Raw genomic sequence first — 25,018 nt, forward strand, 5'->3', positions numbered from 1 at the left:
TTTCCAGATATTATGTGCTAAAAATCATTTTTCCAAAAATACTAGTTTGAATGAAATAAACCTTTTTGTGGTAAAAACAAAATTAAGGCACAGAATTTGGCATATTTGTAACTTGATTCTTGCCTTCCAGGGGAAATTTGGCTGTCATAAAATTTGCAAATCAAATATACAAATTAAAATGCCTGCATAGAGAAAGCTTGTAAATATTTACTTTTCAAAGCACTGCATTATTAAAGATTTCAGAAATGTCCAGTCTGGCAATATAAGAAGTAAGACTGAAAGTCAGTCTGCCAGTTTGCCACGAGGGAAAATTGATTGACAGCAAAGAACTAAAACAGAAGACAATTTAGTGAGGTATTATTAATTAAGAACCTTGTTGGGGAGTTGAAGTGAAAAAGCATCTGTTTTTCATCGTATCAAAAATTCCAAAACAAAGCAATACATACATCTTTGAAATGTAGTTTACAAGTGATTAAGCTGTGTAGGTGTGATGCAATTGGTTGCTTGTGTGTGTGTGTGTCTCAGTTGAGTGCTTAAACTTCTGTTTGAAAACTTCATAAAAAATACTGTGCATCAAAGAAAAGTATTCTGTGCCTTCAGTTTGGGTACAGTACCAGCTTTTTCAGTAGGTTGTATAAATTTAGACCACGTTATACCCACGTGACTACAAATTTATTTCAATCTTATATGCAGTAAATACCTTTTTAAGCACCTACTATGTGTCCAGCAATGTGCTAGACACTTGGGGTCTATCAATGAATAAAACAGGTGAAGACCCCTGGTCTCATAGAGCTTCTATTCTAATAAATATAATACATAAACACTAAATAAACTACATAAAAATCATATGCTATATGAAAAGATGGAGATTTCTGTCAAAAATGAAAAAGTGGTTCAGGGGAAGACAAATGGGAGTACGATTGGGGAGCAGAAGGCATTTTAAATAGGGGAGGTCAGGAGATACAAGCCTCTGAGAGAGGGTAATATTCGAGCAAAAGACTTCTAGGCAGCACAGGTATTAGCCCAGAGTGTCTCACAGAAGAGCAATTCCTGGCAGAAACAAGAGCTTAATAAAGCTCCTGAGATGGAAAATAACTGATGTTCAGTTTATTCAAAGAACAGCAAGGAGGTCATTGTAAATGGAGGGCAGTGAACTGGGAAGAAGAAAAAGAGAGAAGGTAGAGATGATATGGGGGTGGTTTAAGGGGGCAGATCATTGAGGACATTGCAGGTGGCATAGTGAGAACTTCGTCTTTCACTCTGTAGAGTTGAGAGTTCTTCCAGTATTACAGTATTTTGTGCACAGGTATAATATTTCCCACCTGTTGTGTAGAGAATAGAGTCTCAGTGGGCACAGGAAGAAAGAGAGACTTACTAGGTGACTGTTGCAAGAATCCAGGCTTGAATAATGTGGCCTGAATCAAAGGAGCATCCATGAAGGCAGAAAAACAGCAGGATTCTTAATAATATAGTAGCACCAACAGCATCATCTGGTGGTTTGGTAGTATGGTATGAGAGAAAGAAAGGGGTCAAGCGTGACTCCATTATTTTTTTGTACTGAGAAACTGGAAGGGTAAGATTACCATTATATGGGGCTGGCAAAGGATGTGAATAGAGCAGGATTCAGAGGGAGAATGGAAAATCAGTTTTGGAAATGTTAAAGAGATCAAGTAGAATAGAATACTCCAGTCTTGGGTTCAGAGAAGGGGTGTAGGCAGATTTATGAATGAAGGAATTTTTGACACGTGGGTAATGCTTAAATTCATCAGGCTAAGAGAGATCAACAGGGAGTGAATGCAGAGAGAAAAGAAGCAGAGCAAAGGTCTGAGACCGGGAGAGTCTCAACTTTAAAAGATAAATGTGAGATAAAAGAAGAAACCAGCAATGAGAGCGAGAAGGAACAATTAGGTAGCAAGAAAATGAAGAGAAGGTGCTTTTGTGGAAGCTAAGTGAGCAAAGTCTATTTGGGCATCGAGAGTGATCACTAGTACCAAATGCCACATATTGTCCATGTGAACAGGAGACTGAAGGCTGAACCCTGAATTTAGCAACATGGAGTTCTTGGTGACTTTGACAAGAGCAGTTGAAGTTGAGTTGCAGAGTGTGAAAATCTGATTGGAGTTGGCCCAAGAAAGAATGGGGTGAGAAAAATTGGAGAGTGATGTGGACCTATATTATTTGAACATTGTTAACATTAAAAGAAGCCAAAAAAAAAAAAATAGAATGGGCTCAAGTTTTTTTTCCTTTTAAAATGAGAAAAATAAGAGCATGCTAATGTAACAGTGTACTGATGGGAATTATCCATTAAAGAGAAAATAAAAATAATGAAGCAGGAGAGAGAGGAGAATTACTAGAGCGGTGACTGTGAGAAGGATCAGCACAAGTAAGGGACCCAACGAATGGCTTATGTAACTAGAAAGCACGGCAAACACTGCAGGCACAGCAGGACCTAGCGGTCCTGATCTTGTTTTCAGAACTTGGTCTCACTTCATTTCTCAACTCTCCTTCTCTCTCTCTTGGCCTCACTCAGACAGGCTTTCCACAACAATACCTCCTACAGCTTGATGCCTGTATCTTATCTTCTCAGCATTAATAGCAGAAAAGAGTCTGTTCTCCAGTAGTCCTCACAAAATCCTGAAATTGCTTCGTGGTCATGGCTCAAGGTCACCCGCCCATCCCTGAAATAATCGCTGTGATCAAAGTAGACAAGGTCAAGATGTGAACATAAGAACAGACCAACAGCAACATACACAGCATCAGTAGAGTCATATTCTCTTCCAGCTGAAACAAATGACACTGGTAAAAATACAAAGCTATTAAAAGGCTCTAAATGGTGGCCTGGGGACACGGCACACCATTCAAGGGAGCCAAACAAATATTGGTACCACGTTCTGTCCATTTCCTTACATTATTATAATTTTATGTCAAGATGAAAATGATCTGGGCAAACTTGGACTCTTGGGGAAATCTAAATGAAATCACATTTGAAAAAAAGTAATTATCTTGGAGGGAAACTTTCCTATGACAATTTTAATTAAGCCAATTATTTTCTAGGAATTTAGATGTCCTAATGGTGGCTAGAACCATCATTCAATTATGTTCACTTGTGTTTTGTGTCCTTGAACATCTGTGTCCTTTTACACTTTAAAATCTCGAGGAAGAAATGTAATTCCTTCTGTCTCTGCAGTCTCTGCTTGAATAAAGTTGACACGTCGCCTTTACTGATGACCACCAGGAATGTCTGTCATGCCATTGTTAATATTACTACGGGATAAAGGTGATTCTTATCTATATTTTAAAGCTCCAACTAAGAGCATTTTTTCTTCACTTTTTCCTTTTACTTCCCTGAAATTTTAATATGTGTCTCCCTGACCAGCACTAAATATTGGTGATATTTAGTAGATGGGATATATGAGTCTTAAACATAATTCAGCCAGCCAGGTAATTTATAATTAAATCACATGGAATAAATTATTTGACCATATTCTTAGGATAAAATATACTAGTATGAGGCAAAGATAGTTGTAATTACTCCAGGGGTAAAGAATGAAAAATGGGGTGATTTGTAAAGTGACATCCTCCCACAGATTAAAATAGTATTAAAAATAAGTAATTTCTCACCTGCACTAAAATATTTGCATAGTATTGGGAAAATTTACTTAGCCTCTGTAAATATTTTTGTTTTTTTTCTTTTTAAAAGAGATGTTAAAGCATACTTCATCTCAGTAGATAATTTTAATAATTAAGTTAATACAATGTATACAATTTCTAGTAGTGTGCTTAGCATACAATAGGCACTGGATAATTTTTAGTTTGCTTTTCTTACAATTCATAGCAACACATGTTACAGAAGCAAGTCCCTCAGAAATCTGATGTTGAAAAGTGGTAGGCAACAAATAAAAGAGATGCTGTGTTTTGTGGTCAATCAGTTATTAAATTTTTTCAAAGCTCAACTTTGCTGTGATCATAACTCTCTTTGGAGCTAATAGCAATAATAATTTTTGTAATTCAGAAAGTACTAACTGCCATATACTCTGATGTTTGCTGAATGTGGGAGAAATCAATAGGCACTTCATATGCTTTTAAAATTTAATTCTCGGCCAGGTGTGGTGGCTCACGCTTGTAATCCCAGCACTTTGGGAGGCTGAGGTGGGCAGATCACGAGGTCAGGAGATCGAGACCACAGTGAAACCCCGTCTCTACTAAAAATACAAAAAATTAGCTGGGCGTGGTGGCGGGCGCCTGTAGTCCCAGCTACTCGGGAGGCTGAGGCAGGAGAATGGCGTGAACCAGGGAGGCGGAGCTTGTAGTGAGCCGAGATTGCGCCACTGCATTCCAGCCTGGGCCACAGAGCGAGACTCCATCTCAAAAAAAAAAAAAAAAAATTCTCATGACAACACTACAGCATTTAAGAGTCTTGTGAATGGGGAGAACTTTTATTTTTAAATGTGAGTTTTCAGGCTGTCATATGAAAAGTTAAGACATTTTCCCATTTGAATAGATTTAGGACACTATTATGCCAAGTCTCAGTAACAAGGTTAAGGTAGGAGAAAGGACAGTGGAACAGGGAAAGGAAACCTGCAGTATGGGGACAAATATGAACTGTTGGGGGCAAGACTCTTGTTTTTGTTTTGTGCCTAAATTATCATTAACCATGGAAGAGATGGGGTTGAGAAAAGATGGTCTTTAGTTTCATAAGAATTGGTTTCTTAGGATATTAAATATATTGGCATACTAAAATCATGAGGTCAAATAACACTTAACTAGCAGCTAAAAGGTTTTGTTAATAAACAAAATAAATACATTTTATTTGATAGTAATACAGAGTTTATAATTTGCTGCAGTTAGTCATCACTTTCTCCATTAAAAAAGTAAATATGACAATAGTGTGTTTCCGAGGGCTATGTGGTTTGGCGGTGGCCATACGGCTGGTGGTCTAACTTCAGCTGCAGTTACATTTGCATTTCATGTCACTAGCTGTCATCATAGGCTGGCAAAAAAAAAGATCTGCAAAGAATAATCAATTTATCTCTATCGCTCAGTCTATCTGTCTAGCTTATGTCTTCCATTTTACTATTTAGCATTTGTCTTAAAATTAGAACAAGCCTAACACTCTATCACACACTAATACCACGTGCATCTGCAGAGCTGCACAGCTTAAAACCTGGTAGGGATATTTGGATTCCCTGTGGCCAACTTATCTGGCTGAAATTACTTGGTATAGCCTAGAAGCATCTGAATTTCCATTACTTTATCAGTGTACCTCGTTAATGATATAGCTTAATTTGCATACCAGTAGTACCTTTTCAGCACAGGTAAGGAATTGAAATGTTCAAGGTCAATTAACTGTGAATGTTTCAAGTTGGCTGGTGCAGCTGTAACTGTGAGCAGCACTGGGAAGAGGGAGCGGTCAGTGAGGGGTTCCTCTTTCTCCTGATGAGAATTGATGATCCGATTTTAACTCACTAGAATCACACTGATTCTTTTTTCCTTGCTGCGTTTCTGTCATGTGTTCACTTTTTAAAATACTGGCCTGTAGAGGCATGGAAATGCAAGAGAAATACTATGAAATTCTGGATTTTAGGAAAACATATTCTCAATTCCGGCTTTAGACCGTCACAATTAACTAGAAAGGGCAAGAAGGAAACTAATCAGTGTTTTCTCAAAGGTATTAGCTGATACAGATGCAATTCCAAGTGTGGAATTTCCAGGCTGAGATGGTGACATTCTAGGGGTACTTCATTCACCCCTTCCTAACTTTTCCTTGTAAACAAAAAAGAAAAATGACAAAAATACAGAGAGATATGCAGTTGTAGCAATAAGAGAATTAAAGTTGCTTGATTAGCACTAGACCCTAGAAGACTTTCAATTTCTAAAGTTTTGACAGGGTCTGGAGGGAAACAATAAAATTAGATAGGACAGTGGAGAGAAATATTCATCCACGTGCCGTGTCCATCATGTGCCTATACTTCAAAGACACGGTCCATTGTTAACTACAAGGAGCGAAGTTGACCCTACTGCCTGGTAGCTTAATCCTGAGGTTCCCTGATCTCCATCAGCATCAGTGAATCTTTTCTGCATCCACTGGGAAGCACTGATTCCCACCATTGCGTCCTGACCTATGAGAGACACTGTTGTGTCCTAGTTAGGGACATGGTGCCTCTTGCCTGCTCCATGGATGAGGGCAAAGTGTTCAAACTCTTTGTGTCTGATGCACCGTCTACTATGTAGATGGCACTGAGAATTAATTAACAAGGCCTTCGCAAAGTGCCTGACACAAAGGACTCCCTTGCTCAGCAAATGTGAAGTAATACAGTATTAGAATAAGTAGAGGAGGATGGATGGTGTTTCATCACATCCTGAAAAATGAAGGATGGAGGAAGCATTGATTCAGATTTTTTTTTTTTTTTTTTTTTTTTTGAGACAGAGTCTTGCTCTGTCGCCCAGGCTGGAGTGCAGTGGCGCAATCTCGGCTCACTGCAAGCTCCGCCTCCTGGGTTCATGGCATTCTCCTGCCTCAGCCTCTCCGAGTAGCTGGGACTACAGGCGCCCGCCACCACGCCCGGCTAATTTTTTTGTATTTTTAGTAGAGACGGGGTTTCACCGTGGTCTCGATCTCCTGACCTCGTGATCTGCCCGCCTCGGCCTCCCAAAGTGCTGGGATTACAAGCGTGAGCCACCGCGCCGGGCCACATTGATTCAGATTTTAAAATAACGCCCCAGGAGCAGTTCCCACAGAGTTCAAGAACTCCCCAAGCTATCTGTGGCAGGGTGCTGTTTAAAGTGTGCTTCAGATCATTCAAGAACACATTCCGTATAAATAACAGTCTGCGAGGGTAGGAAGTACCCTTCACGGACAGCAGGGCCATGCTAAACAAACGACCCCAAGACACCCAGGGACCATGTCTATGCAACAAGCCCTCTTGCTTAAAAGATGAGCATATTCTGCTTTATAAGCATAAAGGTAGATAATATTGGTGTACAATGAAACTGCACCCAAAAATCACAGGTTATTTAAGAACAAATACAGAGAAAATTAAAAGTCAAAACGCATAAACAAAAATTGTATGAAAAAAATTTCTGGATCCACAAAAGAGGAAGAGCATTGTGCTTTTGACACACGGAGTGGAATACACTTTTGAACAATGATTCACTTTAAGAAAGATGGAAATTTAATGATGTATCTAATTCTAAAGACAGTATAGTAAGAAACAGGGATTATACCTGAATGCAAGCAGTCATTAGTGTGATATCATCAAGAGAGGACCTTCTTGTAACATAATGTTTAAAAAGAATTTCAACTTATTTATTTTAGATTAAGGAGTACATGTGCAGTTCGTTGTAATACAATTTTTTAAAATGCTGCTTTGACACAGCTTTGACCCCGGCCAGGACTGGTCACTTTCCTTTCTTAGCAGCTGATTATGTTCATACTCCAACCACTTCCTTTATTAGGTTCTCACCCTTTGGGGTCGCTAAGCATCATTGCTGGGACAGGTACCAGACAACTAGGGGTATCCTAGTGCCTCCTAGATAAATTGTTCAAATTAGCCAATTCACAGGAAGCCCACAAGCCTAGCTAGCTAGCCCTACCCCGCTTGTCATACAGAAGCTGCCTCCTACAGCTCCAGTTTGCCCTTATCCTGTCCTCTGGTGCGTCCCCATGTGTGGTCCTGCCTGGCGTCTTCTCTTGCTTGTAGTTGTAAGTAGCAGAGTTCTGCCCTTCATCTCTCAGAGTGACATTATGCTGTGTTCCACCATCAAAATAATCTTGAAGTCTTATAAAGCAGTTGTCAACACTGGTGTGTGCCTTCAGATCCTACAATGGCATGCGCCCTACCATAAGAGCAAACATTTATTGAGCATTTCTTTGAATTAGGTCTTGTGCTTGAGGTTTCATAAAATGGGTCATGTATGCCAAGAATAATGCTTGAATCAGAAGTATATAAATTAATGGTAATCTGTATCTAAAAATCCAGACTTATTATCAGAGCCTCAAAGTGAGCAGCAAAAGATTGGGGGAAGAAAATGTGCTGACATTCTTATTTGGGGTGCTATATAATTGATGTGGCACTCTAATAAACATTAAGTGTTAGATAAATATGGATTCAAGAGTGGGTCAAACCCATTTCATAACTTTTACAATGATTATATGTTACTTATATAATCAGCAATGTTAAATAATTCTCAAAATAATTCCCCAAATTATTATATTAAACTGGAAGAATGAAGCATCTTAACAAGATACATAAGAATGACATCTACAGTATTTTGGTGTGTGTTGGATAAAATATAACACAATAAATTATGCTCCACACATTACTTCCTTGAACATACAATACAACTTGTATTCTTTACTGCTGAGTGATCAAGCACAGCTTGCTCTATGATTTCCTTGGTTCTCTTTTCCCCCAACCTCTTACCCAGCACCCTCCTCCCATACAGGATAGAATCAGTGGTGTGTTGGTAAACTGGCTGGGGTGGGGGCTGGTGCTTATTTGCAGAATTTGCGATTTCCGTGGTTTAAATACTCTCATCATGGCCAATTGCAAAGATGGTTATGTTTAAGCAGAACTGAAAATTTAATGATTGTCTCTCACAAACTGTTGGGAACGAGCTCCAACCCACCACTGAATAGAGTTGTTATTTTCTCCTGCACACACCCCATCATTAACGTGTGTTTCACCCGTGGTTTTCAACAACTGACCCTCCCAAAAGACTGTAAACATCTTGAGGGCAGGAACTATTTCTTGATTTTTGTTTTCCCAGACTTAACAATGTACTCCCTTCTCTAAGTCTAAACATGATCAAAAGTAGATTTTTAGTTCCACCGTAGCTTTAGTTCCTTCATAGCTTGAAGTTACTTCCTTACATCCAGTCCTGGGCAAAGGGGTAGGAGAGCAGACCATTACCCAGTCATGCATGTGTGCAGTAGACATGCTAGTTCCCAGTGTTGGCAGGAATGTTCACCTATCATATTAAACATTTTAAATATTCAGCAAGACCCCTAGTTCTCCCAGTTTTAGAAGGCTATAAAACCTAGAAATGAACACAAATAATTAACATAGACATCATACAATTATACTAAATTCTTACCTCTGTATTTTTCAACAATTATAAGAATTTTCATATTTTGGAAATTTAAGTTCCAAAGAGGAATACAGTCTTACTGGCATTTCTACTTTACAAACATAGATTTTTAACTAACTTTCCTTTCTCAATTTTCTCCTGTTTCTATTTTTAATAAAAGGAGCTGGTGGCTGGTCTCCACTTGTGTCTAACAAATACCAGTGGTTGCAGATTGACCTTGGAGAGAGAATGGAGGTCACCGCTGTGGCCACTCAAGGGGGATATGGTAGCTCCAACTGGGTGACCAGCTACCTCCTGATGTTCAGTGATAGTGGCTGGAACTGGAAACAATATCGCCAAGAGGACAGCATCTGGGTATGTTCTTTAACAAAAGACATAGTCTCTTGGGGAAAGAAGTATAGTCAGTACTGCATCTTGTTTACTGATCTCTTAAATTAAGTAGAAATACAGAATCTTCAGACTTATATTGAAAACATTTTCCAAGAGAAAATATGGTAAATAATCATTTTCCAATACATTTTGTGGTAAATTTATGAGAATACTAAGGGTAAATTTATTTTACAGGGTTCTCAAAAATTGAAAAATAAAAAACCCTATTAGTCCATTAAATAGTGTGGCAGTCTAAGAAATAAGTAAGACTTGTATAAAAATTTTTTTTGTTCAAAAACATAATAGTCTTGCATTGTTTTTTATTTATTTATTTATTTTTGAAACAGAGTCTCACTCTGTCACCCAGGCTGGAGTGCAGTGGCGTGATCTTGGCTCACTGAAACCTCTGCCTCCTGGGTTCAAGCGATTCTCCTACCTCAGCCTCCCGAGTAGCTTGGATTATAGGCGCCCACCACCACACCCGGCTAATTTTTGTGTTTTTAGTAGAGACGGGCTTTCACCATGTTGGCCAGGCTGGACTCGAACTCCTGGCCTCAAGCAGTCCACATGTCTTGGTGTCCCAAAGTGCTGGGATTATAGGCATGAGCCACTGAGCCCAGCCTGCATTGTCTTTATTTAAAATTAGTCAAAATAATTTGTTCCTTTTATTTCTTCTGATAACTGAGATTTTTGAAACCCTGTTTGTTTCTCTGGTATATGGGGATTTATATATATAATATGTGGAGTTGTATATGTATATATATGCATACACATGTATGCATATATATGATTTATCTATAAACCCTTCTCTAGTCTCTGTAAAGTGTATAAATATGTAAATTGCTGTGTGTTGTGAACAGTGGTGCAGCTCCTATAGGAGGGAGACTGGGAAAGAGGCATTTTGTGATAAAGTGAGTGATATTTGTAGTTGATTGATAAATAAACCTGGATATGGCATATAAACACCTGAGGGAAGAAGAACCTAAAGGAGGTTTGTTTGATAACAAAGAAAAGACTTCTTTCTTAGTGCAGAAAAATATTTGTTTGGATCTTACATGGGCTAAGAACAATGTACTGCAATCAAAGAACTATTTTCCCCCCTCTGGCTGAGCTGCTGGAACCAGAGAAAATGGGTTACTTAATGAAGCGTCTTTCTTAGCACATAGATAATTTGGAAGCCTATTTGGGCACATAATGATAATTTTTTTTGACCAGTCAATTGCCTCTTTTTTGAAACTTCATAGAACTCTGTTATACATTATAAACTCATTGAAGAAATGGACTGTGATTTACTCACCTTTGTATCTTTAAACCTCTTGGTGGCCATTCAATCCATGCTTATTGATGTAAATTGAATTGAGAGAAGTGGCCTTGCTCTTTCTCTAGAGGGAACAACAGTGGGACTAGAAGAAGTTGCCTATAAGCAGTTGTAAGAAAAGCTGTTTAAAATCCAAAGCAACTTGAAGCTGTGAGAGGAAAAAACAAAACAAAGCAAAACAAAACACACACATACACACACACCCCAAAACTCCAAACACTGGGTATTACGGTTCAACTAATTCCATGAAAGCCATTCAAACTAGGGATAAAATAAACAGTAATTATGAACCAATAACAATAAAAACTCAATGAGGTATTTATTTAACTAGATGTTTGGATTATCTTCTGCTCTTTTTTGCATTAAGCATTGAAATTTAAGCTAGATAAGTAGTGGCTAATGCATGCTAATATTTAGGTATGTTAATTACAATGTATTTTTTTTTTAAAGTGATCAATCAGGAAAATTGTTGTACTTCTGTTAAGCAAGCTTGGGGAAAGCCAAACCCAGGCACTGCCGTTTACCTTATTTGCTTACTCTTACTAAAGTTGAGGCACTCATGGTGAAATGGTGGCATGAATGATATCCTTACTAATCCAAACCAGTAAAAGTAAAAACATGGCATCTATCATAATCCCGTTAAGGTAACATTGCTTTCTAGACTCTGCTGTAATTTGTTGATTTACTGAGTGTCTTCCCCTCTTGAGTGTGAGCTCTGTAAATACTGTGCCTTGCGATCTTTCGTCTCAATATCCCCAAAGGGTAAGAGCACCTGGCATGTCACAGTCAAATATTAAATGCTTATTGAAGGAATGAGTGAATAAAATGCACTTTCTTGTAGAATACTCTTCTCATCACTCTAAAAGTGACTCTGTCTTACCCCCATCAGCTCTTCTTTTTAGTACATTTATGCTGTACCAATTTAATATACCAGTTAGAATGGCACATTTTTCTTTTCCCTATAGATATTGAACTTTTTTATGGGCAAGATTTTCTTTTTCTAATCTTAGCATTTCTGGTATCCAACATCCAGTGTGGCGCATGACTTTTGTTGAGTAAATAGGTGAAAGGACCAATAAATGAATGGATTTGAGATTTGAGTATGTCAGTCTGCTAATCTGTGCTTATCTTTGTCCAAATTTCTGGAAGGTATCAAAAGTTTATGTTAACTCACTGAAGAAGGCTGTGCGTTTTGGCTCATGCCTGTAATCCCAGCACTTTGGGAGGCCAAGGTGGGAGGATCACTTGAGGCCAGGAGTTCGAGACCAGCCTGGCCAACATGGTGAAACCGTGTCGCTACTAAAAATACAAAAAAGTTAGCTGAGGCTGGTGACATGTGCCTGTAATCCCAGCTACTTGGGAGGCTGAGATGGGAGGATTACTGGAACCTGGGAGGCAGAGGTTGCAGTGAGCTGAGGTTGCGCCACTGCACTCCAGCCTGGGTGACAGAACAAGACTCCATTTCAAAAACAAAACAAACAGCAACAACAAAATCACTGAAGAGATAAGGCATATCAGAGCAAACCAAAGAAAGATTAAGCAGAACATGCAAATATTAGGTACAGATTCCTAAGCATTTGGAAATGGACAGAATATGGAGATCATTATAAGCTGAATTTGTCAAAGAAGTAAGGCTTACGTAGGTCTTGAAGAAAGCATTACAGTTTAGATTATGGAAGGATTAAGGAGGCTATTTTATGAAGCTGGAAAGGTGTGAAAAAAGCATGGACATTGGGGATATCCAGAGTTACGGTTTCGTGTGTAATAACTAGTGAGATTACTGGTCACATTGGACTATCAAGTTTTGGAAAGACTGGAAGATAACTTTGGATATGGCAAAGAAAGTTGACAGATAACTTTAAATGTTAGACTTAGTACAATAGACACCATTACCACACATAACAAAGCTAAGTTGTAGTGTAGATAAAACAACCCCAAGTCTCTGAAAGTATGCGTATGTGTGTATATATATATGTATGTATGTATGTGTATATGTATGTGTGTGTATATATATGTATATATGTATGCATGTGTATGTATTTCCTGTTAATTCTAGGTGGCTTCAAAATCTTATTCTACTCTATAGTTACTCTGGTCCCACTCTAAAGGAAGCTCTCTGTGAATCGCTAATTGCTGAAGCCGGAAAATTGAAATATGGTGAATTGTGCCCTGTCTCTTGACTTTTCTGCCTGGAATAACACAGACCACTTCAATTTGCATTTTTTAAGCGGAAGAACAATTTCAAATTGATGTGCATCATAAAAAAACTTCACCCTTTGTTATATTTTACAAATATGTATTCCCCAACTTTTTGTTTTCTGGCCCAGTTTTTGTAGATATTATAGGATGTATACCAATTATACAAAATACGCCAGTTTCCTTTAAGAGCTTCACAATCTGCTCCAGATGATACAAATAAGTCTGCGAAAGAGAGTTAGGAAACACATAAGGCATTATCTAAGTATGTGATGGAAAAAGAAAAGACAAGTGTTATTGGTTTAGGAACAAACGCAATAAAAACAATCAACACGGATTGAAATGCTGCAGGGAAAATTCTTCATTCTCTCCTCATTTGATCTCACTTCGAATGCTGGGCAGTACAATGACTTCTACATACCTGAAATAATTAATAAAATGCTCTGCCACTTCTTACAAATAATCCCTAAGAGGAAAGACAGAATATTTTAGTCTATACAGATCATTTAATAGAAATGCAAACTTGATAGATATGTGATATTTTAAAATATTACACATTGAAATATTTCTTCAGTGAAAAATTTATAGTGCAATGTTCATAAAATATAATTTATACAAAGTATTCTGCTGAATGGTAAACAAATATTTTATGAAAATTCAGAAAATGCAAGCTAAACTTTCTCCTCTCAGATTTAACACAAAATTCCTCAACATCTATAATAAAAAAGATTCTCTTCAGTTTATTGTACGTGATTGAAAAGGTAAACATAAGGTATAATTTTCACTGACTTAAGAACAATTGCTGAGATACCATGAAATCAGCATCTTAGAAATTATTTTAAGTAAATAACATGTGCAGGAAGTTTACAGGGAAATTTTCCAAATCCTTTCTGGTAAATGCCTAAGATTCTTTTATGCTGCAGACTACAAGGGCAATGAATGGGTTGGTACCCACCTTATAAACTCAGTAAATATGATTGTTAAACACAATAATAGTTTGCTTTATTTTAAAATAGACTTCAGTTGTACTTGATTTTTCAACCAAAAACCTTTATTGCCTATATGAAATTAGTATCTCTTTGTTTTTATTTTTTAACTAGAAGTGTCTAGTGTCATGGTTCTGGGTCTGGCTGGTGAAAGACACAGAGACTCTGGGGCATGGTATAGTCAGTTAGGCAGAAGTATTACCTGTCACAAAATACTCAGGCCATTATTATCACTGTGAATGATAGAGTTGTCAACTCTGTAAGCCAGACAGGGTAGAAACACTACCTGCAAAGATTTCCACATGCATTTGTTTTAAGTCAAATAAGGGCCTAGGGATAATTTAATAGAAAATCTGAGGAGGCACAAGTGCAAAAGAGACATACGCTGTAGGGTAGGTGACTCTTCTCCTTGTGAATGGCATTTTTCCTTCCTTATGTTGAGCCCTTATTCTTTTGACCTAAGCCTACAAGCAGCATTTGTGGTGATAGAAGTTGTGGCAATACTAATGCCACGTGTGTCAACATGTCAAACTGTCAAACTTAGTGCACTGCAATACTTGCTTAGTACTTGACAAGTGCCTAGAGAGTGCCTGAAGCTGCTTTTATCTTTCAAGACACTGATCCAAAACATATTTTAATGAAAGTCTACTTTATTAGTCTAAATCTTCAGGAAGCTTCCTGTTTATATTTCTATTTAGTTCCACATTCTCTAGCTTTTGAAAATGATTAAGCCGCTAATGCATGGTTAAAAAGTGGCTGCATTTTTTTTTTTTTTTTTGAGACGGAGTCTTGCTTTGTTGCCCAGGCTGGAGTGCAGTGGTGCGATGTCAGCTTACTGCAAGCTCCGCCTCCCGGGTTCATGCCATTCTCCTGCCTTAGCCTCCCTAGTAGCTGGGACTACGGGCGCCCGCCACCACACCCGGCTAATTTTTTTTTTTTGTATTTTTAGTAGAGATGGGGTTTCACCGTGTTAGCCAGGGTGGTCTTGATCTCCTGAACTCGTGGTCCACCTGCCTCGACCTCCCAAAGTGCTGGGATTACAGGCGTGAGCCACCATGCCTGGCCCATTTTTTTTTAATAGTGGTAAAAAAAACTTAACATGAAATCTAACCTGTTGACAAATTTTTAAGTGCACAGTACAATATTGTTCACTATAAGCAGATCTTCAGGACTCAATCATCTTGCTGAACTGGAACATTTCATCTGTTGAATGACAACTCCTCACTTCACCCTTTTCCTATCCCCTGGCAGCCATCATTAAACTTTCTGCTTTTATAGATTTGACTATTTTAGATCCATGGACCTCATATGAAAGTGGCCACATGCATTATTTGTCCTTCTGTGACTGGCTTATTTCACTTAGCATAATGTCCTCAAAGTTTGTTTGTGCTGAAGGAATTTTGAGGCAGAATGTGCTTTCTTATTTTTAAGGCCGAGGAACATTCCATTTCACGTAAATACCACAATTTTAAAATCTATTCGTTTGCCTATGGACATTTAGGTTGTTGCCACTTCTTCGCTATTGTAAATAATGATGTAATGAGTATGAGGGTGCAGATGTCTGTTTGAGATCCTGATTTCAGTTCTTTTGGATAAATACGTGGGATGAGGATTGCTGAATCACATGGAATTTCTGTTTTTAATTTTTGCAGAAGTTCCATACTGCATGCTGTTTTCCATGATGGTTGTAGCATTTTACATTCCTACCAACTATGTACTAGGGTTCTGATTTCTCCAGTTTCTTGTCAATGCTTGTTATCTTTTGTTTTCATTGTTTAAATGATAGATCTCCTAACAGGTGTGAGGTGATAGCTCACTGTGGTTTTGATTTGCATTTCCCTGATGACTGGCAAAGGGTGAGTATCTTTTTACCTACCTGCTGGTTATGTGTGTGTCTTCTTTGGAGAACTATCTGCTCAAGGCTTTTGCTCATAATAAAATCAGGTTTTTTCCCCTTTTTATGCTATTGAGTTGGGGAAGTTACTGATATATTTTTACTATACTATTATTATATATTTAGTTTACACATACTAACGATAAATGATCCAAGAAGGAAATTTAAAACATAGTCTCATTTACAATAGTATCAAAAAGAATAACATACTTAGGAATAAACTTTACCATGGGAACAAAAGAGCTGTACACTGAAAACTACAAAACGTTGCTGAAAGAAGTGAAAGAAGAACCAAATAAATGAAAAAATTTCTGTGTTCATGAATTAGAAGACTTAATATTGTTAAAATGTCTATACTACTCAAAGCAACCTATAGATTCAGTGTAATCCCTATCAAAATCCCAATGGCATTTTGTTACAGAAATAGAAAAAATATCCTAAAATTTGTATAAAAGCAGAAATTTAGGTAGAACCACAAACATAGTTTTGAATATGCAAAACAATCTTGAGAAAGAACAAAGCTAGAGGCATCACACATCTGATTTCAAAATATATTACAAAGCTACAGTATGGTGCTGGCATAAAGACAGACATATAGACCAATAAAACAGCATAAAGTCCAGAAATAAACCCACACATCTGTGGTCAACTGATCTTCTACAAAGGTGTCAAGAACAAACACAGGAACAGAAATACCACATGTTCTCACTTATAAGTGGGAATATAGAGTGCATATGGAGTTAAAGAAGGGAACAGCACACACCAGAACCTAATTGAGGGTGGAGGTTGGGAGGAGGGTGAGGATCAAAAAACTACCTATGAGGTACTATGCTTATTACCTGGGTCACAAAATAATCTGTACATAAAACCACTGTGACACAAAATTTACCTATATAACAAACCTGCACATGTATACCTGAACCTAAAAGAGAAGTTAATAAAATAAGGAAAAAAGAATACACAATGAGGGCCAGGCATGGCAGCTTATACCTGTAATCCCAGCATTTTGGGAGGAGGAGGAAGTATCATTTGAGGCCAGGAGTTCAAGACCAGCCTGGGCAATATAGCAAGACCCATGCTCTATTAAAAAAAAAATAGACAATGGGGAATGTATAGTCTCTTCAACAAATGCTGCTGGGAAAACTGGATATCCACATGGAGAACAATGAAATTAAACCCTTATCTTTTTTTTTTTTTTTTTTTTTTGGGCTACAGAGTCTCACTCTTGCACCCAGGCTGGAGTGCAGTGGCAGTGGATCCCGGCTCATTGCAACCTCTGCCTCCTGGGTTCAAGTGATTCTCCTGCCTCAGCCTCATGAGTGGCAGGGATTACAGGTGTGTGCCACCACACCCAGCTAATTTTTTATTTTAAGTAGAGACTGGGTTTCACCATGTTAGCCAGGCTGATCTCAAACTCCCTACCTTAGGCAATCCACCCACCTTGGCCTCCCAAAGTGCTGAGATTACAGGCGTGAGCCACTGTGCCCGGCCTGGACCCTTATACCATATACAAAAAGTAACTCAAAATGGGTTAAAGACTTACGTGGAAAACCCGAAACTGTAAAACTGCTAGAGAAAAACGTATAGAAACAACTTGACGACACTGGTCTTGGTAATGCATAGTATTTTTAGATATGATACCAAAAGCGCAGACAACAAAATGAAAAATAAACAAGTGGAACTACGTCAACAAAAACCTTCTGTATAGCAAACAACAAAGTGAACAGGCATCCTAAAGAATGAGAGAAATATTTGGAAACCATATATCTGAGTTAATATTAAAAAAGCATTTGGGTTTTAAATATGACCTCAATCACAAGTCAACACAGTTAGTTTGCTAGGCATCTTCTTAAGTAGTATTGGTGGGTCTGTTTCATCTCTTTGCATCTGTGCACATTCTATAGCATGTTACGTCAATCCCTTCTCATAAACTTCTGTGAGGTGCATGTATGTTGGAGCTTTACTTCAATATATAATATACAAGAAAATATATATGGCCTGTAATCCCAGCACTTTGGGAGGCTGGGGTGGGTGCATCACTTGAGCCCAGGAGTTTGAGACCAGCCTGGCCAGTATGGTAAAATCCTGTATCTATTAAGAATACAAAAATCAGCTGGGCACGGTGGTGCACACCTGTAATCCCAGCTACTCTGGAGGCTGAGGCATGAGAATCACTTGAAGCTGGGAGGTGGAGGTTGCAGTGAGCTGATATCATGCCACTGCATTCCAGTCTGGGCGACTGGAAAAAAAACCAGAAAAGAAAAATATATGAACTCTTATGAGCTGTAGATACACTCTTATGAGCTGTAGATACACAGAGCAGTGTGAGATAAATTGTGATATTGCTTCACAGTCTTTAAATGGATCTGTTTGTAAGCAAGCAAAAAATTTATTTGAAGAGAGGGACTAGAGTTAGCAGGGAATTTAATTTGGTGCCTTTTCAGAGTGTACACCCCCATTCCAGTTCATTTTCAAATAATCAACCTGAGAACAACATTTTTAAAACACTTGACAACTTGTATCTCACATTCTACCATGCGACAATTCAATGACAACATCACTCCCTTTTCTCTACTCCCTCTTATCACAGCTGTGATATTGTGTCTTAGACATCTGCTTTTTGGCTGCTTCATTCCCCAGGAGGCTACATTTTGCATTTTTCAATCTTGGAAGCAATTCTGTCCTTTTGAAGTATTTCTTCGTTGTTCCTTAGGACCTAGACAAAACTAATACTTCCCATACACTTTGCTAATTTTCCATCTTTAATTATATATTTATTAAGTATATTTTAAATAGAGATGAGTTTAAAAAATATTAACAACTATTCTGTAGGTTGCCTGTTCAGTCTGATGATAGTTTCTTTTGCTGTGCAGAAGCTCTCTAGTTTAATTAGATCCTATTTGTCTATTTTGGTTTTTGTTGTCATTGCTTTTGGCGTTTTAGTCATGAAGTCTTTGCCCATGCCTATGTCCTGAATGGTATTGCCTAGGTTTTCTTCTAGGGTTTTTATGGTTATAGGTCTTACGTTTCAGTCTTTAATCCATCTTGAGTTAATTTTTGCATAAGATGTGAGGAAGGGATTCAGTTTCAGCTTTCTGCATACGGCTAGTCAGTTTTCCCAACACCATTTATTAAATAGGGAATCCTTTCCCCATTGCTTGTTTCTGTCAAGTTTGTGAAAGATCATATGGTTGCAGATGTGTGGCATTATTTCTGAGGCCTCTGTCCTCTTCCATTGGTCTATATATCTGTTTTGATATCAGTACCATGCTGTTTTTGTTATTGTAGCCTTGTAGTATAGTTTGAAGTCAGGTAGTGTGATGGTTCCAGCTTTGTTCTTTTTGCTTAGAATTGTCTTGGCTATGTGGGTTCTTTTTTGGTTCCATATGAAATTTAAAGTAGTTTTTTCTAATTCTGTGAAGAAAGTCAATGGAGAAACTAAGATTTGAAGTGGACACAATTATATTTCTTAAAAACTCTGGCCAGGCGTTGTGGCTCACACCTGTAATCCCAGCACTTTGGGAAGCCAAGGCGGGTGGATCACCTGAGATCGGGAGCTCAAAACTAGCCTGGCCAACATGGTGAAATCCTGTCTCTACTAAAAATACAAAAAATTAGCCGAGTATGGTGGCGGACACCTGTAATCCCAGCACTTGCCAGGCTGAGGCTGGAGAATTGCTTGAACCTGGGAGACTGAGGTTGCAGTGAGCTGAGATCGCACCACTGCACTCCTGCCTGGGGGACAGAGTGAGGCTCTGTCTCAAAAAAAAAAAAAAAAAATCTAAGACAATCATATGGATAATTACTTTTTATAAAGGTGATTCAGTAATGCTTCTAACAACAAAATTAATTTTTAAATTCTTAAGTTCTCTTCCTAGATATAAATAACTAGATGGACAATGTAAAAGAAATACAAACCCCATTTATAATAGAATCCAAACTAGATTAGATTGGAAGTCGGGTTTATTATTTATTGATTTGCATAATTTATCTTCAGGGAAATATATATTCTGAAGCTACTCTTGTTGATCCTGATATGCTTTTTTGTTGTTGTTGTCTTTTATTTTTTGATTTTTTGACTTTAAGTTTTTTTTTCTTTGTGCATTTACATTTACCTTTTTAATTTCGTGTCAAATTATAAAAAATTTGCTGAAATTTTTTTAAACTTTTAGGTTCAGGGACACATGTGCAGGTTTGTCGTATAGTTAAACTCATGTTGTACAGATTATTTTGTCAGCCAGGTACTAAGGCTGGTACCCAATAGTTAATTTTTCTGCTCCTCTCTGTCTTCCCACCCTCCACTCTCAAGTAAGCCCCAGTGTCTGTTGCTCCCTTCCTTGTGTTTATGAGTTCTCATCATTTAGCTCTCACTTATAAGTAGGAACATACAGCATTTGGTTTTCTGTTCCTGCATTAGTTTGCTAATGATAATGGCCTCCAGTTCCGTCCATGTTCCCAAAAAAGGCATTATCTCATTCTTTTCTTATGACTGCATAGTATTACATGATGTATATGTATCACATTTTCTTTATCCAGTCTTTCATTGATGGGCATTTATGTTGATTCCATGTGTTTGCTGTTGTGACTAGTGCTGCAGTAAACATTTGCGTGCATGTGTCTTTGTGGTAGAATGATTTATACTATTCTGGGTATGTACTCAGTAGTGGGATTGCTGGGTCAAATGGTTCTTAGCTCTCTGAGGAATTGCCATACTGCTTTCCGCAATGGATGAACTAATTTAGACTCCCACCAACAGTGTATAAGTAATCCAAAAAATGAATAGATATCAAGGAAAAAAATGTAATAGAATATGTACAAGAAACAAAAAAGAACTATTTAGAATATTACTAAAGGACATAGAAGAACACTTGATTAAATGCAAGGATATATCTGCTTTTGAGTAAAAGATAATATTATAAAGCTATTCATTCTCTGTAAAATCATCCATATAAATGAGATCATTCTGAATGTCATATAGAAAAGTGTATATGAGAAATAACTCAGTTAATTAGCAAAAAGAATAATGGTAAGGAGAATTTACATGTTAAAAAAATTATAAATATATATTAAAACTTATTGATACTGGCACATTAAAATATAGTATAAGAACACATAGAACATCTGTTACTATGTCCAAATAAATTTAGGGATTTGCATACAATAGATACAGCATTGAAAACCTTAATACATATTTAAGGAAATATGTATTAGTCAATATGGAAACCATAGCCTTCTAGAAAAGTAGATAACTTGTTTATACCAAAATAGATTTAAGATAAATCAAATATTTAAAAATAATACAGATGTAGAAAAAAGTATTAAAAGAAAATATAGGACAATGTAAAGATAAACATGTAATGTTGGAAGGGGCCTGTCTTTCTAGGGAAAGAGCACCAAACCCAAATGCCATAGAGGAAAAGATGACAAATTAGATAATATATGGAAGGCTGCATAAAAATATAACATATATAAGATAAAAGAAAGCCTATACATTGGAAAATATTTTTAGCCCGTATGATAGCAATGCCCACATTTATTCATCAGCAGCAGTGGTCTTTGGTTAAGACTGACATTCCGACTGATTGAATAGGCTTCATTCAGCTACATATTTACTTAGATTTAAAAATAATAAAGGGCAGCCAACCACACAGCATGCACAGCAACAGCATAATAGATGTTCAGCTATATTGAACAACTTTTAAATATCCCAGTAACTGTCACTGGCTTAGTGGGTGTGGCCACCACACATCAGGAAAGCCATCAGCTCCAGGGGTCCTTCAGCTCTTACATTACAATAGTGATGTAACTTCTCAGGGATCCTTGCCAACTCTTCCCCAATGTAGCTGTATCTTATCAATCCTAGGCTATTCACTGATTTCCAGGTTATGTCTGTGATAACTAAATTTCACTGTGCATTCTAATTCTGGTACCTAGGGAGACTGTCTAGAGGTGGGAGCCCAGATTTTTAAATCAGAATTTTAAAAATATTCCGAAGTGATTTCAATTAGCTGCAAAGTATGAGAAACGTTGGGTTGTTCAGTAATCTTGACAACCAGGTATGGGTTTTTAGTTCAGTACAAAACATAGCAGCAGGATATCCATTCATCTTAGATTCTCCTGCACATTCTTTGAGTTAATGTTGCAAGAAGGATTTGGCTAAAGATAAAGAGTAGGAAAAAAAGCTACAGATTAGAGATTAACTCTGTATTCCCAATAATAACGACACAATTTTCTTAATATCCAAATCTCCGCTTTTACATATGGTAGCTACTAGCCACACAGGGTCACTGAAAAGGATTATAAGTTATTCTACTATAAAGATACATGCACACATATGTTTATTGCAGCACTATTCACAATAGCAAAGAGTTGGAACCAACCAAAACGCCCATCAATCATAGACTGGATAAAGAAAATGTGGCACATATACACCGTGGAATACTGTGCAGCCATAGAAAAGAGTGAGTTTATGTCCTTTGCAGGGACATGGATGAAGCTGGAAACCATCATTCTCAGCAAACCAGCACAGGAACAGAAGACCAAATACCGCATGTTCCCCTCTTAAGTGGGAGTTGAACAATGAGAACATATGGGCACAGGGAAGGGAACATCACATACTGGGGCCTGTTGCGGGGTAGGGGGCAAGGGGAGGGATAGCATTAGGGGAAATACCTAATGTAGATGATGGGTTGATGGGTGCAGCAAACCAGCATGGCACATGTATAACTATGTAACAAACATGCACGTCCTGCACATGTATCCCAGAACTTAAGTATAATAAAAAAAATAAAATTACATTAATTAAATTAAAAATAAAGCTCTTCAGTTTACACTCGCCCCATTTGAAGAGCTTAATGGCTACGTTAGACCAGTGGTTACTGGATTAGACAGAGCAGTCACGGAACACTTCCATCATCACAAAAATTCTCAACATAGTATGAGTATGAAACTTTCTAAAAAACAGTACAAAATAAAGCCTTAGGTTTTTTCTTTTTTTTTTTTTTTTTGGGTAAAAAAAAAGAGCCGTTATATAAACAGGCAGTTCATAGAAAGGAAAGAATGATTTATAAATATATAAAAGTATCTTCAACCTCATTCAAAATAGAAATAACACATCCTAAAAGATTGGAATGAAAACATTTGAAACTGCAATATTTTAGACATTATTTTCCAAAGTGTGCAATATAACAAAATAATACGTTCTTTCATTTTAAGTTTTTCATTTCATGTAATTTTTCTTTAAAAATTTCAAGCTACTGCATCACACCCATTGTATTATGGTTACTGCTGTTTAACACAGGATATACAGGGTTTTCCAGAGAAATGGAACCAAGCATATACATGAAATGGGAACTGGCTTATGCAATTATGGAGACCAAGAAGTTCTACCATCTGCTGTCGGTTAGCAGGATAACCAGGAAAGCTGGTGGTCTAATTTAGTCTAAGTCTGAAGACCCAAGGACCAGAAGCTCAGATATCCAAAGGCAGAAAAACATGAATGCTTCAGCTCAAAAAGAGAGAGCCAGGCGCAGTGGCTCATGCCTGTAAACCCTGCCCTTTGGGAAGCCAAGGTGGGAGGATTGCTTGAGCCCAGCAGTTCAAGAGCAACCTAAGCAACATAGTGAAAACCCATCTCTACAGAAAATACAAAAATTAACCGGGTGTGGTGGTGCATGCCTGTAGTCCCAGCTACTCAGGAGGCTGAGGCAGGAGAATCACTTCAGCCTGGGAGGCAGATGTTGCAATGAGCCGAGATTGTGCCACTGTACTCCAGTCTGGGCAACACAGTGAGACCCTGTTTCAAAGAGAGGGAGAGAGACAGAGAGAGAGAGAGAGGCAGACAGACAGAGACAGAGAATTTGTCCTTTCTCCTGCTTTTTGTTCTATTTTAGCCTTCAATGGATTGGATTATATCTGCCTACAATGGTGAGGGCAGGTCTCTTTACCCAGTCTACCAATTCAAACGCTAATCTCTTCTGGAAACACCCTCACAGACATACTCAGAAATGATATTTTGACTGGGCACACCTTTACCCAGTCATGTGGATATATCAAACGAACCCTCACATAAATAATAGCTATCTCCTGCTTGTTATACGATAATATCTGGTAGCGTTTACTGATAGAATAAAGCATATCTTGGGTGTCAATACAAAGCATCACAACAGATTATTGTTCAATATTTTAGTAGCAGTTTAAATCCATATATATATAGCTGTGTGGGTTTCATATGTGCAGCATGTCATCTAATCTTTGAGCATATTCTGACAGAAAAATAATCCTTAGTTCTGGTCCTAAATTGTCCTCTGCGCCAGTGCCCCATCAGAGAAACAAGTTACCTCAGAATGCTAGAACTTTTGCAAGGACTGCCCTATAGAATAATGGAAGCAGTGGGTATCTTTTCGGGGCTAGAGCCTTGTAAAAGGCTCAGCCACTACCAAGTAGCAGCCTGAGGCAGAGCAAAAGTGGGAAGAAATACCCTCGTTCCTCCCTTCCTTTCACTTGCGGATCTTCCTTAATACAGGAGCCTGGGACACAGTCCACATCACTCCGCCCTCTAATGTTTTAGGTGAGAGCAGGGAAAGGGTGATACGTGGTTCTAAGTGAAACAGAACGAGGAGGACAGCCTGAAGAAGGTATGTTGCTAAAGACAAATTGTCTCTATGAGCTGCTTTTTCTTTGTTTATAGAAGAGGATGCAGGTAGAATCCAAGTACTTACTGAGTGATTTCTCATTCCCTTTCAGTTTTGAAATTGCATGCTTCCCTATCAACCCATAAAGAAAGTAGATCAATATTTTGATATTGAGGAGATTGAGATTTAAGATAAGTTTCCCCCTAAATTTATGTTAACTTGTGCCACATGTATAAAATGTTACGTTTAGCTCTCTTCTTTCCTGGTGACATTTATGAGTATGCAAAGCTAGCAAGAACAGTCTTTCAATGTCCTGAAAGAAGGGAATCCATGAAAAATGCTGAACCATTGGTTTAGGGGCATTTTTGCCACATAATCTACACTGAGTAAGTAGAGTGATGCTCTCCTTAATCAATGATTGATTCAATTCTTTATTTTTCAAAATAAGTGTTAGAGTTCAAAACATAGATTTGCTTTCTATGTGGGAAAAAATAGCAGTATTCTGTTTTTCATCAAACATCTTACAGATGAG

General features: G+C 37.8%; 1 protein-coding gene across 9 annotated transcripts in view; it reads left to right on the plus strand.

Annotated features, from left to right (window-relative positions):
- The window catches only part of CNTNAP4 (contactin associated protein family member 4), a 336,779-nt gene that overhangs the window by 112,415 nt on the left and 199,346 nt on the right, over window positions 1-25,018 (plus strand). For 8 of the 9 annotated variants that reach the window (XR_010114325.1, XM_055299622.2, XM_063612412.1 and 5 more), the window contains exon 3: window positions 9,251-9,444. Coding sequence is in view for 8 of the 9 variants with exons in the window: in XM_063612412.1 (XP_063468482.1) it covers window positions 9,251-9,444 (194 nt within the window). In the remaining variant the exon portion in view is untranslated. The remainder of the gene's footprint in view (window positions 1-9,250; window positions 9,445-25,018) is intronic. The other variant, XM_055299620.2, reaches the window with a different exon arrangement.

The sequence above is a fragment of the Symphalangus syndactylus genome, chromosome 11 (genome assembly GCF_028878055.3).
Source record: "Symphalangus syndactylus isolate Jambi chromosome 11, NHGRI_mSymSyn1-v2.1_pri, whole genome shotgun sequence".
Classification (NCBI taxonomy): Eukaryota; Metazoa; Chordata; class Mammalia; order Primates; family Hylobatidae; genus Symphalangus; species Symphalangus syndactylus.